Source organism: Mobula birostris, chromosome 4 (assembly GCF_030028105.1).
Source record: "Mobula birostris isolate sMobBir1 chromosome 4, sMobBir1.hap1, whole genome shotgun sequence".
NCBI classification, from domain to species: Eukaryota; Metazoa; Chordata; class Chondrichthyes; order Myliobatiformes; family Myliobatidae; genus Mobula; species Mobula birostris.
The window spans coordinates 53809102-53829151 of NC_092373.1; the positions used below are offsets into that span (position 1 = coordinate 53809102).

At 37.8% G+C, this 20050-nt stretch overlaps 1 protein-coding gene across 2 annotated transcripts in view; it reads right to left on the reverse strand.

The window, feature by feature from the left end:
- The window catches only part of plch1 (phospholipase C, eta 1), a 100551-nt gene that overhangs the window by 58381 nt on the left and 22120 nt on the right, over positions 1-20050 (reverse strand). Inside the window, exons 4-8 of one of the 2 annotated variants that reach the window (XM_072255355.1) lie at positions 19330-19572; positions 18775-18905; positions 5944-6114; positions 5059-5152; positions 330-533 (exon numbers count right to left, since the gene is read on the reverse strand). In XM_072255355.1, the coding sequence (XP_072111456.1) occupies positions 330-533; positions 5059-5152; positions 5944-6114; positions 18775-18905; positions 19330-19572 (843 nt within the window). Of the gene's footprint in view, positions 1-329; positions 534-5058; positions 5153-5943; positions 6118-18774; positions 18906-19329; positions 19573-20050 lie in introns of those variants that run through there. The other variant, XM_072255354.1, reaches the window with a different exon arrangement.

Consider the following 20050-nt stretch of genomic DNA (forward strand, 5'->3'; position numbering starts at 1 on the left):
CAAAACCTGAGCACAAAGCGTGGTAAAAGTACTTTACTTAACTACACCATCATGTCAGAATAGCCTGTTAAAGTGAACTCCAACTCAACACTGGTGGCTGTGAATCATGTACGTTTCCAATTACTGTACACCACCCTGAATGGTGTTAAAGGACTTAAAGACAACATTCAAAATGGATTTTAGAATACATCTTATGTCCCTCATGAATTGAGAAATGAACTAAACCCATCTGTAAGAATACAGTATCTGTCGCTAAGCTGAAGAAGGAAACTGATGGCTTTATTGCTCTTGCCAGAATATATAATTTAGAACAGACACTGCATAACTACCTTCCACAGAGCGACAACCAGCCTGAAGCACCCAGGAATACATATCCATTTTGGATTGAGAAAGTAGTTGATCCCCTGTCAAGTAAGTGTTGTGCGATGAAGCGATAAAGTAGTTGCACAGAGGCTGATCCATATCCTGATTTACTTCACTGTGCAAGGGGTTAAATATGTCACATGCAGGGCTGCGCATGAAGTTAGTAAAACCTGGATGTGAAAGGAGAATTAGTGAGTTGATTATGAGCAGGTTTTGCTTTAAATGCATTCATTTTAGTTATTAAAACAAACTATTTCCTTTGAGGACTAACATCTATTATGGTTAATAAGCACAGCAAGGATGAAACATTGTAATGATATGAAAGTCGCTTGGTCTCAAAAATTAATAAAAATCTCAAAATAGCCTACAACACTTTAAAGGCAATTTAGAATTTAGTTACAGGTTTGGATTTGAAGAATTCTTCATCTGCAATTCCAAATTTGTGATATTATGCTGTTTATTAGTATTCTAGATATGTTGAATGAATAAGGCTTTTCTGGATCCAATATGACATGAAGTACTACACAGCATTAAATAAATTTAAAAACTTTGAGACCGACATGCACTATTACATTTATTGATTTTTTTTTTTGAAGATGTGCTATTATTAAATTCAGATAGCAGATTAATGTGACTTGACTGAAAAAAGAATAAATATCCTTCTTTGGTAGGACTTTGAACAAGTTAAAGCTTAACAATACTCTATAAAATCACAGTTCTTTATGCTTAAATATGTCATAATACAATTCCAAACAACCAAAGAGGTTTTCACAATGATATGCAACTTGCTTTTCAGTTTTGTCTCCAAGTCCTGATTTGTCTGGAGACTTGTCAACCCAAGTAAAAACACTTCGGGGGAATAAAACTTCAAAACTAATGTAAAACTAGAGAATACCATGGTTCACTTTTAAAAACCAACTACTTAATATCAGTCTCAGCATCCTTTAGTAGTCTTCATGCTTAACGTCACTTTGTATTCTTTAAAGTTTTTGCTCAATGTTCTTGATTAATTGAAAAGTTATTTATTTACTAAATGGTTATCGTTTCTTCTATCTCTACATGCACCAAGATGCTAAACAATTAATATGATTCTTCAGTAAAAATAAAAGTATTTGGGAAAATTCTATTAAATAGAATATTTATGTTAAGGAGCAATTCATTTATAATGTACCATCAGAAATTCAGGATACTCCAACATTTTTCCACATCTAGTCAGGTATTCATGAAGGGTAACAATTATTAAAATAACAAGGAATATACTGCTAAAATTATCAGTTACTCTATACATTGATAGAAACATAGAAACACAGAAAACCTACAGCATAATACAGGCCCTTCGACCCTCAAAGTTGTGCCGAATATGTCCCTACCTTAAAAATTACTAGGCTTACCTATCGCCCTTTCATTTTCTAAGCTCCATGTACCTATCCAAAAGCCTTTTAAAAGACTCTATCGTATCCGCCTCCACGACCGCCGCCGGCAGCCCATTCCACTCACTCACCACTCTCTGAGTAAAAAAACTTACCCCTGACATCTCCTCTGGACCTACTCCCCAGCACCTTAAACCTGTGTCCTCTTGTGGCATCCATTTCAGCCCTGGGAAAAAGCCTCTGACTATCCACACGATCAATGCCTCTCATCATCTTATACACCTCTATCAGGTCACCTCTCATCCTCCTCTGCTCCAAGGAGAAAAGGCCGAGCTCACTCAACCTGTTTTCATAAGGTATGATCCCCAATCCAAGAAACATCCTTGTAATTCTCCTCTGCACCCTTTCTAGGGCTTCCACATCCTTCCTGTAGTGAGGCAACCAGAACTGAGCACAGTACTCCAAGTGTGGTCTGACCGGGGTCCTATATAGCTGCAACATTACCTCTTGGTTCCTAAACTCAATCCCACGATTGATGAAGGCCAATACACCATACGCCTTCTTAACCACAGAGTCAACCTGCGCAGCTGCTTTGAGCATCCTATAGACTTGGACCCCAAGATCCGTCTGATCCTCCACACTGCCAAGAGTCTTACCATTAATACTATATTCTGCCATCATATTTCACCTACCAAAATGAACCACTTCACCCTTATCGAGGTTGAACTCCATCTGCCACTTCTCAGCCCAGTTTTGCATCCTATCAATGTCCCACTGTAACCTCTGACAGCCCTCCACACTATCCACAGCACCTCCAACCTTTGTCATCAGTAAAATTACTAACCCATCCCTCCACTTCCTCATCCAGAACATTTATAAAAATCACAAAGAGTATGGGTCCCAGAACAGATCCCTGAGGCACTCCACTGGTCACCGACCTCCATGCAGAATATGACCCATCTACAACCACTCTTTGCCTTCTGTGGGCAAGCCAGTTCTGGATCCACAAAGCAATGTCCCCTTGGATCCCATGCCTCCTTACTTTCTCAATAAGCCTTGCATGGGGTACTTTATCAATTGCCTTGCTGAAGTCCATATATACTACATCTACTGCTCTACCTTCATCAATGTGTTCAGTCACATCCTCAAAAAAATTCAATTAGGCTCGTAAGGCACGACTTGCCTTTGACAAAGCCATGCTGACTATTCCTAATCATATCATACCTCTCCAAATGTTCATAAATCCTGCCTCTCAGGATCTTCTCCATCAACGTACCAAACACTGAGGTAAGACCTACTGGTCTATAATTTCCAGGGCTATCTCTACTCCCTTGAATAAAGGAACAACATCCGCAACCGTCCAATCCTCTGGAACCTCTCCTGTCCCCATTGATGATGCAAAGATCATCGCCAGAGGCTCAGCAAGCTCCTCCCTCGCCTCCCACAGTAGCCTGGGGTACATCTCATCCGGTCCCAGCTTACAATGTATTACAATTTTTCTCACTTCTGATTTTAAACGCCAAATGAGAATAATGCACCAGCTATCTGGAAACTGTACGGAAATCTGTCTTCATAACACAAAGTACTCTTAAGTATATACATGGCACTTTTTTTTGCACTCTCTACCTATTAGCTCCGCCCACCAAAATCATTAATTCTTTAATGACCTTTATATAACAGCACAAATACCAATTTACTAGTGGAATGGTGGATGGAGTTGCAGTTTAACACAAAAGTAGAAGCCAAGGTATGTTTATACTAAACATTAGTACTCAATTGCATTTTTAAAAAATACTAAATTTTAAAACTATTTGCTTTTATATTTTTATGTTACTTCATTTCGTAATAGGGTTTTGAACTTGCTGTGTCAGAAATTGCAGGTGGTACTTAGATCAAATATTAATCCAGATTAAATGTGAAAAACTTCAAATACAAAGTTCAACTACAGAAAGTCAATGCACAACCAGAGAGATAATCCTCTCCAAAATATCATGAACCTCCGCAGATTCCCATTGGATCAGGAATTAGCTCCATTACATCTCCCATCTCATACTTACTCAGACCAACAATAAAGAAAAGAAAACCACAGACAGCAACTCAAGAGACTTCTTTGTAACTGAGCACGATAAACAAAAGAAAAGACATAAAATCCCAATCTGAGCAAACTCTGTTTGTTTCATTGAACCCAAATCCGAACTCAAATAGTGGTATTTACTCTCAGGCTACCAACAACTCCACTGCTGGCACTGTCATGCCTCAGGTAGACTATAATTCAGAACTTTGCTAATGTTGCTGGATAGATCTCATTTTTTTGTTAAACAAAGCCATAATTTTGATATCCTGGGACTTCCTAGAACTCTGTCAATTCTAGAACATTTCACCTAATCTGAAACACTGTCTAAAGCAAAATTCTTAGCAACTTGGTCTAAGGAATTCTGGGGGCTGGGGGGATGTTCAATGGAGTTATTGCTCCTTTCCTGTTTCTGACTTCCATCTACACTGACTCTAAGTGATGCCTCCATGATGTCCTCCTTCCTGTAGTTTATCATGATATCCCTGATTAACAATGCTACTCCCCCAATTCCTTCCCTATCCTTTTTGAAACATCTAAATCCTGGAACATCCAGAAACATTCCTGCCTTTGTGACACTCAAGCCTGTAATGGCAACAATGTCATGGTCCCATGTACTGATCCATGCTCTAAGTTCATCAACCTTGTTCCAGATACTTCTCACATTAAGGTAAATACATTTCAACCCCTTTGACATTTATGCCCTATCCACTGCCTATCCTTCCTCACAGTCTCTCTACATGCTGCATCTATCCTTACATCAACTGCTCAACCCTCTGGCCCATCACCCTGGTTCCCAGCCCCAGCCAACAGAGTTTAAACCTTCCCCAACAGCTCTAGCATACATGCACACAAGGATATTGGTACTACTTGAGTTTGGGTGTAACCTATCCCTTTTGTAGAAGTTATACCTTTACCAGAAGAGAACCCAATGACAACAAATTTGAAACTCTGTCCCCTGCACAAATACTTCAACCACATGTTCATCTGCCATATGATTCTACTTTACCCTCACTGGTGCGTGGCACAGGCAGCAATCTAGAGATTACTATCCTTGAGGTCCTGCTTCTTAGCTCCCTATATTTGCTCTTCAGGTGCTATCCCTTTTCCTACCTTTGATACCAATATGTTCCACAACTTCTGCCTGTTCACCCTCCCACTTAAAAATGCCATGGACCCAATCTGAGATGTATTGAGACAATCTGAGACTCAATCTCTACCTACAATCATTTGCACATTTATTGTTCCCATTACCTTCAACTCCCAAGAGATTTTGTTGCTTCTTTGCCTCGCTGACTTCAAATTTTCTTATAATATCTATACAATATTCTATTGTCACATTGTACATCTGTAAAGAATAAAGATAAAGGTAAATCTCATGTTCTTAACTTGAGGAAAATGATATGTGATGCAAAAAAAATCACTTACACACAGCTTGATTACATATGAATTGAATTCCTTGGAATTCCATTTGAACTGTTTAAACAAAGTTTATTCATTAAAAATATAAATGAATTTATATGCCACTGTCATCCCAACTCATACCAAGTCATTTTCATCAATAATTCCTATGCTTGCTGGTTAATATTAATTAAGCAATTGCACTGATCTTAAATTCTTACCACTGTTTTTAAATCTCTTGTACTTTCCTATCTCTGAAGTTACATCTAGTTCTACTAATCCTATCATGTCCTTTAATTCCAGTCTTTTGATGAACTCCAAATTTAGTTCCTCTATCACTGGTGGCTGTTGCTTCAGATTTAACGGGACCAGCAGACTAGAATTTCCTCCATATGCCCTTCCTTTTCTCAACCTCTCTTATCTCTTAAGCTTCCCCTTAAACATACTACTCTTTTTTCTCTAATGTGATAAATATTACTAGATAGCACTCATTTATACTGCCATAAAATGATTGTGCACCTTAAAAGCCATTCATAAATATAAGCCACTATTAACAATTAAACTACCATGACATGTTGCAGTCTGCATCTTGAATCAGACTAGCATTTTTTTTAATTCACTTGAGCTGCAAACCAAAAAATTTTAAATTGGCAGGATGCTCTAAAATTCAAAATTGTTAATATTGGAAACAATCCTTGTCTAAATAAAAAAGGAATTCACAATATTTAATTTACTTACTTTTTGTTCTGATTTGAGAAAGTGAGCAAATTCTTCCACAGTTAGATGGTCTTTCTTGTTACTATAAGCTTTCACCAATAGGAAGAGATCCCGTCGCAAAGACATCATCTTGTAGAACACAGAGAATTCTTCAAGATTTAATTTGCCCTTATTTTCACCTGTGTCAGCTTCCTACTAGGAATTGGGGGTAGAGGGCAGGAGACAAGGGGAAAACAATTAAGGGAAAAGGTTTTCCAACTTCAAGGACCAAGTCATTTCAAACAATGGATGCAATTTAAGATTTGTATTTTATCAAGATAATTCTGGATAAGATGTTCTTTTTCTCCACAATTTAATCTCTACTGTTTTCCACTTAATCTAACTATCTAAAATCACCTTCTAGATTCTATACTGTTATTATTAGTTATAGTGATCAACCAGGAGAAATAAACCATTTGTCCCACAAGCTTTCCTTTACTTTTCTCCTCACATGCTTAAAGTGGGAAGTGTTCACTATCCTGTTGACATCCAGACTAGAATATGGAACATCCTCTCCATTACTTTAGCTTATTTAAGTCACGAGAACTTCCAAAAACCAATTACAAAACTGTTATATATTGCTTTAAAGAATATCCCATTTGGAAACGTTTCTTTAACAATGAATGACAATGAAAGTACAACAAAGGAATTTGTTGATAAAATAACAATTTAAAACAAGTTAATGTGGCATAGTCACAATTGTTAATGGCAAAATATGTAACGTTGTATACAAAATAAAAAGTGTAAACAGAAGTGAACTAATTCTTATAGAATAGTATTTCTTAAATCAAGTATTATAGATCATTTATTTTTACGGTTAAACAAATTAAAACTGAATGCGTAGCTCATGGTAGTGTGGGAGAAAGAGACTCCTATTCATAAGGCACCAGCACGATCACGGGGGTAAGAGGGAGCCTTAGGTTGCCTCCAATGAACCTGAATAGCCAATAGTCCTTAAACCAAAAAGAAATGTGGGGTAAAGGTGCCTGTAGCTGTTTAAAAAAGTTGTAGATTTCTCCACGATGGGTTCCCAGTATTATTCCTACTTTTCTTTATGTTCTTAGAACTGACTACATTTCACTCTCACTTGCCAGAGGAACAAAAGATTATATGCTGCTCTGTGGCACAAGAGGCCAGTGAATTAGTTACTCTATGGCTATCAAATCTCCGCAATCATTTCAGAAAAGTCTTTGAGGAGAAACGATTTTATTTTAACTTTTCATTTTTCAGGAATTGAATGTCACCAACAGACCAACCATAATTGCCGATCCCTAACTGGCTTCGAGAACTTGGTAATCAGCAACCTTCTTGAACCACTGCGACTGGAACCCCCAAATTACTGTTGGATACAGAGTTCCAACATTTCAACCAAGTGACAATGAATGACCAGCAATATATTTCAAAATTAGCATGAGGGGTAAAACCAGAGGATGGAAAGTGAAGTCATCTACCTTTAATATACACTTTCACCTTCCTCTCTCCTCCTTGACTTGGCTTCATCAGCACTTTTTTGCCCTCCTCTCTCCACATATATCTTTATCTCTCACACAACAGCCACTGTCTCACAGTTCCATCTCACTCCTCCCTGGCTCCATTTGCTCAATAACCCCTTCCTCACTTGGTTCTACCTAATGCTTGCCCAGCCACTGCCTCACCCCTCCCTCTAAGCTCTTTATGGTGGCCAACTCTCCTTCAAACTCTCAGTCCTAATGCAGAGTATCAACCTGAAATATCAGCTATCCCTTTACCTCTACAGATGCTGTTTGAATCACTGAATTCCTCAAGCAGTTTGCTCATTGCTCCAGAGTTTGCAACAACTGCAGTCTTGTGTCCCCTTTACTTCTATATTTTAATGGCTGTAATACCACTGGTATTTCAGTTGCTTGCTCTATACTAATGTAATGCCCTGGTTAAGATTTTTACTGCTATGCTGTAGGTACTTCATTTTAGTTGCTCTCCGTCGAAGCAGTGTGTCCTGCTGATAATGTTTGGGTTTCAGATAAGGGGCTGTGATGTTCAACTTGGGAATATTGTGTCAACCCGTCAGGATGGTGGAATTGGGAGAAGGTTCTCGAGTAAGTTGGGCGGAGAGAAATTTGTGACAGACACCGATGGGGTTGGAGGTCTTTCTGGCGGAAGCTGCGGAAAGGACAGAAGGCAAGATGGCTGAAGATACCGTGGGATGGAGCACCCTGTTGCACTGTGTGCTTTGTGCAGGTGAACAGCTCCAAGGAGGAAGGGCCAATACTCCAGAGAAAGAGCCCTTTCGCTTGAGATGGATTTCAAGCGTAGTTTGGAATGTGGTGTGTGCTTTCACGCAAACTATGGGTCCCCTGAGTGAGTAAAAAGACAACTTCAATATGAGCTCCAACGATGTGCACATTTAGACTGGTTTTAACTGTAATGAGACCATTTAATTTTTCCCTTTTTTCTTTTTCCTACTAACTGTTTGATAAAGCTGATGTTTTTAAATATACTTTGCTTATAATTTTATGCAGAGTATGACTTGTTATTTCTTGACGACCAACAATTGCGCATGGGCAGTACTTCCACAACATTCACTCAAACTGAGGTTTCTTTAATTGGAACATCACGACATTTCTGCTTGGTTGAGCCCAAATCGTACCAACTCTAGACACCTATTGCTTATGAAAGGTGGCCTTCTCACCACTGAATCCTGTGGCTGTTAGCCAAGTTTCCATACAAGCCTGGTGAGGGGGCTGTATTAAGATTAACGTTCTTCAAACTCTATATTAATGCCAACATTTTCAAGTCTCTCACACCTTTTAAAATGAAATGTATTGCTTTGCATGCTGCAATAGGTAGTTTCACATTATAGTCCATCTGTTGTAATCTTGGTTCTTCATTAAACTTGTTTATGTCCATTTGTAGTCTCCTAAGATTTAGATGTTAGCTATTATTGGCATGAGGGCAGGCCTCCACTCACAATTGTTTATAAGAATGGTTAGCACCACTGGACCCTGAAGAACAGCAGGAATCAAAAGTTGTACGAAGAGGAGGCATGCATCCTGTGATAATTCCTAAAGCTACATCATTAAACCATTACGTGCCCAGATTTTAATTCAATGCATATATTATTTTCCTTTGTGATTTATTTTGTTTTATGTATATTTTTCTGGAATACTTATAACAAGCTATTCAGAACCTTTGAACTTCTTTAGATCATGGCTGACTACGAAACCATTAAATCTGTCCCAGAAGATAGTATTTTCCCCTTCACAGAGGCACTTAACAATAAAGTAACAGCTTTGATATCTAGCTTCCAATAATGTATTTAAATAATGATATCTTCAAGGAAAGAAATAATTGAAACATTCTATTCTAAAGTGTATGCAACTGTAAATAATTTTGCAGACACAAACCTATGCAAATAAAAAGCTCATCTTCATCCGTGTTTCTGGATTGCATATTGAAAACAGTTCTAACATTTAAAAATTGAAAAATATACATAATAGTCTTCAATGGTTTATTTGAAATGAAGATAAATACAGAAAGCAAAATATGCAACCAATAACAATCCACCCATTAAGATTGATTTTAAATTTTATAATATACTGAAGCTTAGTCTCAATTTCTGTAATCATATTATTTAAGATATCTATTTCATCTGTCCAATGATAAAAGTCAAACTCCAGACCGTCAGTGATAGGAACTTCAATTGTGAACATTGAATTATTTGATTTCATTTTGTAAATTTCAATTAATTTGTAACATAGATTTTAAGTAAACCAAAGATTTTGCATATATTTTAATACTTAAATTTATCTTTAACTTTTTAAATTTCATAAAACAGGCTCAGGCACTGCTCAACATTCAAGAATGGCAGACTTTTAAAATCTTCAAACTCAGGATGATTAGAAAAATCAGAGAGGGGAATTTTTGATCAAGTTCACTTTGCAGTAATCGACAAGTATTGTAAACATTGAAGTAGAATTGTATTCAATCATGAACAAAAAGTTTTTGGAATCTGACTTATTTAAAATTATTTTAACTTTTAAAATTTCTCAACAGAGACTCAGGCACTGCTCTACGTTCAAGTACAGCTGGAACAGGTAGGCCTGGAGGGCTTCAGAAAATGTGTAGCTATGGAAACATTAACTGCAAGAGGGTAATTGCCAGAGCCGTTCTGATTAAGCAGTCTCAAGCCCAAGATATTTATTTAAAACCATTACACTTTTAAAAAACATAATTTACATTTTATGGAGTATTATTTTCCATTAGCTTTCAAATAGTTCACAGAATTATTTTTATTATACTTTCTAGACCAAATAAACTTCAAAATTCTTAAATGTACACATATTCTATAAGTCTCTTTTCTTCAGTCCAAGGCAAGGTGGTTTCAAGTAAATCAAATTTTCCATAACCTGTGGTCTATACTGCAGCCATGCAAATTGGTCCTCTATGCAGATATTTCATTTGTTCCAGTGTACAAGTTAATACAGAACTTAACTGCGAAACAACAGTAAAATAAGGCATCTTTTTACCCTATATTCTATTCTGGAAATACTAAAAAGACAAAGTGAAAAATAATTTGATAATTTAAAAAATATCCTATTTGTACACTGTTCAGATTAAGTACTGTTAGGTTCTGATGTTCTAAAATATTACTGGAAAATAAAATGAAGATGAGACCTAAAAACCAGAAATAAAGACAACAAAGAGGTGGTCGCAGGAGGAAGATGGGATTGCTTTGAGTCAGTGGACTGGGCAGTATTCAAAAATTTATCAGAGGATCTGAATGAATACATCACAGTTGTCAAGGACTTTATTAAAGTCGTAGATAAATGTGTCCCCACAAAATCATTCAGAATCTTCCTCATCCAGAAGCCCTAGATAAATCATCAGATCCATAATCCACCAGATTAATGGCATTCTGGTCTGGTGACCATATAAAACACAAGAGGTTCAGGTCAGACTTCTGGAAAGCTATCTCACATGCGAAGTGGCAATTCTGGACCAAACTAAAGGATGCTTGACAGGTATGGCAGGGCTTGAATGCTATCACCTCCTACAAATTGAAACCATACGGAATAGATGAAAACAAGGTTTTGCTCTCAAATGAGCTCAATGCCTTTTATCCTTGCTTTGACTGCCAAACCATGGAGGCATCTTCTCGAACTCCCACACACCCTGATGACCCGGTGATTTCAGTTTCTGAGGCCAACAAGGAAGTATCCTTCAGGAGCATGAACCCATGTGGATCATCTGGCTTAATAAAGCATCTGGCCAAGTAATAAAGGCTGTGCTGATCAACTGTCTGAAGTCCGAGGTACCCAAATGCTTCACGCAGGCTTCAATTATATCAGTGCCTATGATGAGCATGGTAATCTGCCTCAATGACAATCGTCCAGTAGCACTTGCATCTATACTGATGAAGTTCTTTGTGAGGTTAGTGATGAAACATATCAACTCCTGCTTAAGGAGCAACTTGAATCCACTCCAATTTGCCTACCATCACAACAGGCCAATAGCAGATACAATTTCATTGGCTCTTCAATCAACCCTGTAATATCTGGACAGTGGAGATGTATACATCAGGATGCTCTTCATTGACTACAGCTCAGCATTCAATATTAACATCCCCTCAAAACTAACCAATAGGCTTCAAGACCTAGGCTGTAATACCTCCTTGTGCAACTGGCTCTTGACTTCCTCACTTGCAGCCCCCAGTCAATTCAGATTGGCAACATCTCCTCCACAATCACCATCAGTACGGGTGCACGAAGGAGCTGTGTGCTTAGCCCCCACTCTACTCACTTTATTCTTAATTCTGTGAGGCTAAACATAGTTCTAATTCTAAGTTTGCTGACAACACAACTGCAATTGGCCAATTCAAAGGTGGTGATGAATCAGCACATAGGAGAGAGACTGAAAATCTGGTTGAGTGGTGCCACAACAACAACATTTTACTCAGCTTCTGCAAGACCACGGAACTGATTATTGACAAAGCCCATCTTCATCAGGTGATCAAAGGTGGGGAGGGTCAGCAACATTAATTTCCTCGGTGTTATCATTTCAGAGCATCTGTCCCGGGTCCAGCATGTAACTACCATTATGAAGAAAGTATGGCAGTGCCTCCACTTTCTTAGAAGTGTGGAAACACCAGCGCCCTTGAATGAAAAAAATTACAAAAAGTAGTGGATAAAACCCAGACCATCACGGGTAAAGCACTCCCCACCATCGAGCACAACTGTCACAGGAAAGCAGCAACCATCATCAAAGACCCCCACCATCCAGGCCATGCTCCCTCTCACTGCTGCCATCAGGTAGGAGATACAGGAGCCTCAGGATCCACACTACCAGGCTCAGGAACAGTTATTATCTCTCAGCCATCAGGCTCTTGAACAGAGGTGATAACTTCACTCACCCCAAAACTGAATTATTCCCACAACCTATGGACTCACTTTCAAGGACTCATCATCTCATGATCTCGATAATTAATTTTTATTTATTATTACTATTTTGCTTGTTTTTTGTTGTTTCTTTGTATTTACTGTGAATGCCCTCAAGAAATGAATCTCAGGGTTGTATATGGTGACTTAAAAGTACTCTGACGATAAATTTAAATTGAACTTTGAACTGCACAATATAGGAATATTATGCAAATGTTCATCCAGAGACAGGGAAAGGAAATAAAATAAAACAATTGTACGTCAAAGTAACTGGGAAAGTGAAAAGTTTGTACAAGAAGTCTGATGGAAATATGCAGCAGATCTACTTACTGCTCCTGACACAGCTTTGACAATAAGGTGCCATTGACATATTCTTGAAATCACATCCTACCTTTCTTCTAAACTGAGCTCAGGAATGTGGAGACGGTGGTTTATGGTCTAATTAATTTGTTCATGCATCAGGTGAATTTATTTCCACTTACCATAATATGAACAGACTTGTACCATATACTCAGAAACAACACCTAAACGAGATATAGGATGAAATGGGTCTGAAATGACTGAAGTGCAAAAACATTTGAAATTACATCAGTGCTGAAAAGCACCATGGAAAATTTGAAACAAATGAGCTTGCTGAAGTAGTGCAAAGATAGAGGTTAAAACATGAAATAAAAGGGTTGGGGAAGGAGGGTATCTGTTATGCATTTTGGTCTTCTTAAGAAATAATGTTTCAAGTTCTAGCACTTCCCAGAAACTTATCAGTTTACTGTAGACTTTATTATAACACTGTGGACATCTTGAAATGAAATGAAAGCTTTTTGAGTGTTAATAAAATTACAGCTAATAATCTGGAAATCTGCTAGTCTGGTACCACCTAGACTTGCGTGTCCCAGATTATCAGTTTTACAGTGCCTCATCCACTCTAATGGATTCATCTTCAAGGAACGACCATATATCAGTCTAAGCAAATACCCTTCCATAAACCTATGTTGATCCTGTTCAATCATGTTATTTTCTACTACTTCTTCTTCTATTTCCAGCTGTTTACATGCATCTAGGCGTATTACAGCCCTCCGCAGGATGTATGATTAATTATAGAACTTCAAGGAACTCAAATTCTCGAATACAACCTCATATCATGTATAAACTAAATAATAGACTCTTCAATCAGATGTTGATTCTCTTGATGGCCAAACAAAGATTTAATAGAAAACCAAAATAAATTTAAGCCAGATAGCCTCTTGAACATCATGCTTCTTTCAATTTTGCATCGATTACAGCTCAGCAAAACATGCTGTACTGTCTCTGGACTACCACAGTCACATAATCCAGCAGGATGTTTTCCTATTATCTTTAAATAATAGTTTAACCCACAATGCCCCAACCTAAGTCTTGTAAATTTCACCATATCTCTACAACTTAGAAGGTAACAGTCAGAGACCTTTTTAACTAGTGGGTGACTAGAAAAATAATGCCTGCCCCTTAATTCATTTTTCCAATCCTCCTGCCACTTCTTCTCTATACCTTTTTTAATCCTACTTCTCAATTCTGCTCTGCCTAGGGGAACCCTAATTTCTACTTGCCTGCTCTGTAAGGAAGACTTTGCAATGCCATCCACAATTTCATTTCCCTCCACCCCAGCATGCCCAGGTATCCATGAAAATCTAACTGCACTACCCATCTTCCCTACTCTAAACAACACTAAGAGAATCTGAATAACTATGTCAGGATGAGCTTTTGATTTACTCCCTTTTATAGACTCTAAGACAGCAGCAGAATCCAAACAGATGATAACCCTATGTGGTCGAGAGTCTTCTATCCACCATAAGGCCCAGAGGGTTGCTAATAATTCTGTTGCAAAGACAGAAACACCATCTGAAACCCGGTGACCAATCTTAACTCCAAGTTGAGACACATAAATCCCAAATCCTGCCCTACTGCTCTCTGGGTCCACTGAGCCATCAGTAAAAATCTTCAGATAAGATCCTCATTTATTATTTAAATATTAATTTGTGATCAACGCTGATGAAATTGCACTGCTTCCTTGAAGCTGAAGGAGGAGGAATAGGTCTACTTCTGGTTCTGGAAAGAGCCAAAAAGGGACGGGTGGCAAGCAAATTTGGTCAACTATGTCTTCCTCAGTCAGTTTCAATTTCTCAGCCCAGTTATTAACCAAATCTAAAAATGGGTATCTTTTAATTTTACTTTGGCACTCCAACTTCCCCTGCAAAAGACACTTTGATGGATAGCCGTGATTGACTCCATTTAGTTTTACCCAATACTGCAGGCCCAACTGAATTCGCCTTAAATGCACTTCTCCCATCATCTCCACACATAATGCCGGGACTGATGTTGCTCTAAAAGCTCCACAACAGTGCTTGGAAAACTAGACACTGTGCTGTCCAAAGCACTTAGGTGTCTAGTTTTCCAAGCACTGCCATAGCAGCGGAACCATAAGCAATACAACCATAATCTATAACTGATCTAATCATAGCTAGATACATATTAAGTACATAGTTTCCCGCCCTGCTCCCCAGACGCATCCAGCAATATTTCTCATAACATTTAAAACTTGCTCATGCTTTCCAATTGTTTTATCTATATGAACCCTCCAAGTAAGTCTTTCATCAAACCAGACACCTAAAAACTTGAATACCTTGACTTTTTCTAGTGGAGAATCATATAGACACAATTCACAATCAGGAATCTTTCTTCTAAAGGCAAAAATCATATATTTGGACTTAGAAGCAGAAATCCTGAAACCCAATTTATTAGCCCAGTTTTCAACTGATCTTAAAGCCTTTTGTACCTGCCTTAAAATATACTTGATGTTTCTTCCTCTTTTCCAGATTGCACCATTGTCTGCAAACAATGATTTGCCAAATCCTGTTCCTACCTGATCAAAGATATCATTTATCATGATATTAAGAAGAACTGGACTAATGACACTTCCTTGAGGGGTACCATTACCTATTTTAACTGACTTGGAGCTTGTTCCACCTATTCTTACTTGAATTGTCCTTTCCTTAAGGAAATCTTTGATCCAATTAAACATTCTATCTCTAATTCCCACATCATAGAGTTTAATTAATAAGCCATCCTTCCATAGTGAGTCATATGCTCTTTCAATATCTAGAAATACACTTACCATTACTTCTCTATTTTGAAATGCTTTTTTAATATCATGATCTAAAAGGGCAACAGATTCCATTGTTGAGCTTCCAGTTCTAAAACCATTTTGATAGGCAGTAAAGTGTCCCCTATTTTCCAAAAAATAAACAAGTCTGTTGCTGACCATTCATTCCATGGTTTTACAAAGCACTGACGTTAAAGCTCTAGGTCGATATGAACTAGGACTAGACGCATCCTTACCTGGCTTTAAAACTTGAACTGCCACTGCATGCTTCCATTCTACTGGTAACTTTCCTTCTTTCCACACTGCATTAAACAATGCTAGAATTTCTATTAATAGAGTCATCTAAATGTTTAAGCAATTCATAACACAGTCCACCCCTACCAAGAGAAGTGTTTGAACCTGATTGGACAACTTCCTGCAACTCCTGAAGGGAGAAAAACAAATTTATGGAGCTATTATCATCCAAACTCCTGTCCAATTTCCAACTTTCCTTTAACATAATTTCCTTTCTCAAATCACCTAACTCTCCAGAACTATGTAACACTTGGAACACCTCTACAAACATATCAGCCTTTTCCTTATTGCTTACAGCTTCAGTATCTCCTTCTAGCAAAGCTGGGATAGATGGTTTCCTATATATCCCTGACATTCTGTGAATGATCGTCCATAGCTGCTTTATAGGTGTCTCAGGGCTCAGTGTTCCACAAAGTCCTCTCCAACTATCCCTCTTTGCATTTTTAATTACTCTCCTTGCTACTGCTCTTTCCTTTTTATACTCCATAACATTATCTAACACTGGGTACTTTCTTAATTTCCTGTGAGCTCTATTTCTGTTTCTTACTGCTATATCACAATTTCTATTACACCACGGAACTAATGCTCGAGCCTTAGTTATTAAGCAGAATAGTCAACTGAGCAACTTTATGAATTATAGAACAGAGGGATTCATTCCATTCCAATTGTCTATGGACCCCTCGCTATTAATCTCTTCTATTATATCCACAGCTTTCTCCTGGTACTCACCCCAATGGGCCAAAGAAAAATTATATCTAGCAGACCTCTCCTCAACTTCTACTATGAAATTGCTACCAAATCTACATAATATAGGATAGTGATCACTTCCTAGTGTGTATCTGTCCATAACATCCCACTCCCCAACCCTAGCTAAATTGGAGGAAGTGATAGACAAGTCTAAGTGACTACAAGTATTCTTTACAATATTAAATCTTGTAGGCCTTCCGTCATTTAGCAGTACTATGTTGTATTTATCTAGAAACTCCTCTACTACTGCTCCATTACTATCTTTACTTTCACTACCCCATATTGGATTATGGGCATTGTAATCTGCAACCCAGATTACTGGGGATTTTACCTTATTCATAATTTCATCCAAATCTGATAACATCATATTACCTGGATTATAAAAGTTAATCAAAGTTATTTGACCATGAGAGCTCCAAACCTCCACAGCCACAATTTCAAGGTTAGATTTAAAATTAAGTCTTCTAAACTGGAGTCCTGTTTTTATGAAAGTTGCACACCCTCCACTAGATTTACCTGTTCTGTCAGCTCTCAAACTATCATATCCAGGGATCACAAAATCTAAATGAGGCTTTAACCATGTCTCCTGTATACAGATCAAATCAGGCTTGTCTTTAAAAGTTCCAACAAATCTTTTTAATTCTTGACCATTTGCAGATAAACCTCTTGCATTCCATTATAATGTTAAAAACATCCAAATACTAATTATTGGCCTCTCCATCCACATAAAGCTCCTCTGTACTCCCTGATCCCGACAACTAGGAAGTATTCAGTGATTGTTTGTCTGTCATATACTCATGTAATTTTTCTGGCGAAATCTGTTTTATATCAAGGAATCTCTCTGCAGCTCCAACAACTACTTTTATCATATCCGACCTCTTGGCTGTAGTTGTAGCCCCAACCAGTACATCAACAACAAACGCCAAAAAAGACTCTTTAGTCATCAACAACATGCCTGAAGGAACCACAGTTGGAGAACTCGGAATGAACTGACTCCCAATCTTTTCTTTACTTATCCTTTGCTCTCTATCAACTTTCTTTACTGCTTCAGCATATGATACTTTTTGTTGGATACTAACATTCTGAATCTCCTTTGCCTTACTAAAATACTCACATCCTCTGAACGCCGCTATATGGTCCCCTCCACAGTTACTGCATTTAGGCACTGCTGCCTGACATGCTTTACTATCATGATCCTCTCCACATTTCATACATCTTCTTTTACCTCGACATGAACCAGCAACATGTCCAAATCTCTGGCAATTATAACAGCATATGGGAGGCCTAATGTATTCTCTAACTTGATAAGACATGCACCCAAGATAGACTCTAGTTGGAAGAATATCACCTGCAAAAACCAGAAGAACAGGAGAATCCCAATTACCACCTTCTCTCGATTTTAATCGTTTGGCTTCAATCACTCAACCACCTTTAATATTGTCCAAAGTTTCCTTTTCAGTCATGCCAGACCAAATACCATACACTACCCCCTTAACTCCCTTCCTTTCTTTCAGAGCAATACACTCCACTTTCACAACCAATTTTTCCACCATTTTAGCACTGTTATATTGGTCAATATCTTTGCAACAAATTTTCAGCAATCCATTAGACAAAATCTTGGCCTGGAATCCTTTACCTATTTTATTTGGTTCTCTAATGCTGCTGCCACTTTCAAAGGATTAAGGGCTCTAAATCCTCCTTCTCCTTCCTCCTGACCTTTAATTTTATACAGAACTATAAATTCCTCCAATTCACCCATTTTCCTCAATTTGTTGTCCCCCATTACTTCAGGTCTTTCACTTGATGCACCCCTTTTTTGGCTACCCTTACTTCTGGAGTATTCCACAGTCTCCCGCCCTCCCCCTTCAATCTCAACCCGCCCCTCTCCCTTTTGCAGACATAGGCTACAAACTAACCCTTTCCAAACTACTAGGCTCCTCCACGCCATAGTCCCCACCCACTCAATCAATCAACAGCCCCAACTGCCAGTCTGCTTCCCACCCAGCCAGCAGCCGAGGTTTCAAAACATGATCCAGCCCCTCTGACCACCTCCCTGGCTCGCATATTGGCTCTGCCTCCATGTTATTTTCTAAAACCATCCATCAATAATTAAAACACCCAAATCACTTCAAAGAAGTGATTACTTAATTCTAAAGAGAAGTTAAGGATTTAGAAAATAAACCATATTGATCATCTTAAGGGAAATTTGATGAAGTAACTAACCTGAAATATCTGTCTGATTTTTCTGCGAGGTAGATTCACATTTAATTTATGCATCAGTTGATAGATTTCTTCAATGTGGAGCAACCCATCCCCATTCATGTCGGCTTCTTCAAACATCTGTTTCATCCATTTGAAAATGAAATTAAAGAAAGACTACCATGGAAGTCAGTGCATTATGATCATCTTAATTTGTAAGTGTATTATTTACCATAAAGCGGCAGAAAAATCGATAGGAATATTTATACTGACGCTGTTGTGATAAAATACATACATTTTTAGAATATTTGCTAAACAAATTGTGGTGAACTTCACTGGATTCATATTTAAATATATGTAAGTAGAGAATGAATATGATGTGTACATAATTACATAATGCCTATGGCACTGGATTGTAATCCTGAGGTTGAGCGTTTAAATTTACTATCGAAAAATATCAAGAAAGTGAACTAGTAACTTGTAAAGGAGTATAAATTTAAACCCAGTTAATTTTGATTTGATTTCACTGAACTAAGACAAATATTGATTGTTGGTATGTGTCACAAAAACAAGGATATTGATTATGAGTTTTCAATCTTTTCGCAAGCAAATCCTCATCCTTGATTCCAGACATTAAGTATTTTAACCCTGTTATCCAAGTGCGTGCATCCTCAGAGTTGGAGGTTACTAAGTCCAGTATCTCCATATGACTTCCATGGTAAATGCTGAAGCAGCAGCTTGGATCAAAGCTTCCTTCAGCACGTCGATGAAAGCTGGCAGATTGGCTCCATTCTAAAACTTTGCAAATAGAATCAATAGTAACTGGGGAGAGAAGAAGAAAGTTGCAAGTCATTTTCATATTAATACATTAATTTTCATACAACATCTTCTCATTTAGGTTACAATTTTCATCTACTTAATTTAACTTGGCCTTTTCATTTAAATATAGATGAAACAGTTTGATTTCGTGCTCAGGTCCATGTGCTGAACATCAAATTGTCAGTGTGTTATTATGAGACAAAAGAAAGCATTAGTACTTAATCTGTGGAAAGTCAACTTGGAAGTTTACTTACATTTATATTTTTTCAATCCCAGGATTAAAGGTCTTCTGGAATATTGCATTTGCCCTGCTCTTGTATTGCTTCCACAGCAATGGCAAAGTTATTCAACGAACAATCTCATTTTAAGTATTAAAATAGATCCTGAATAATATACATTTTACCATGCAGTTTCACTTCATCTGTACATTTCATAATTTTGTTACAGTTTGCAACTAATTTGCAGATCAGACAAATTGATT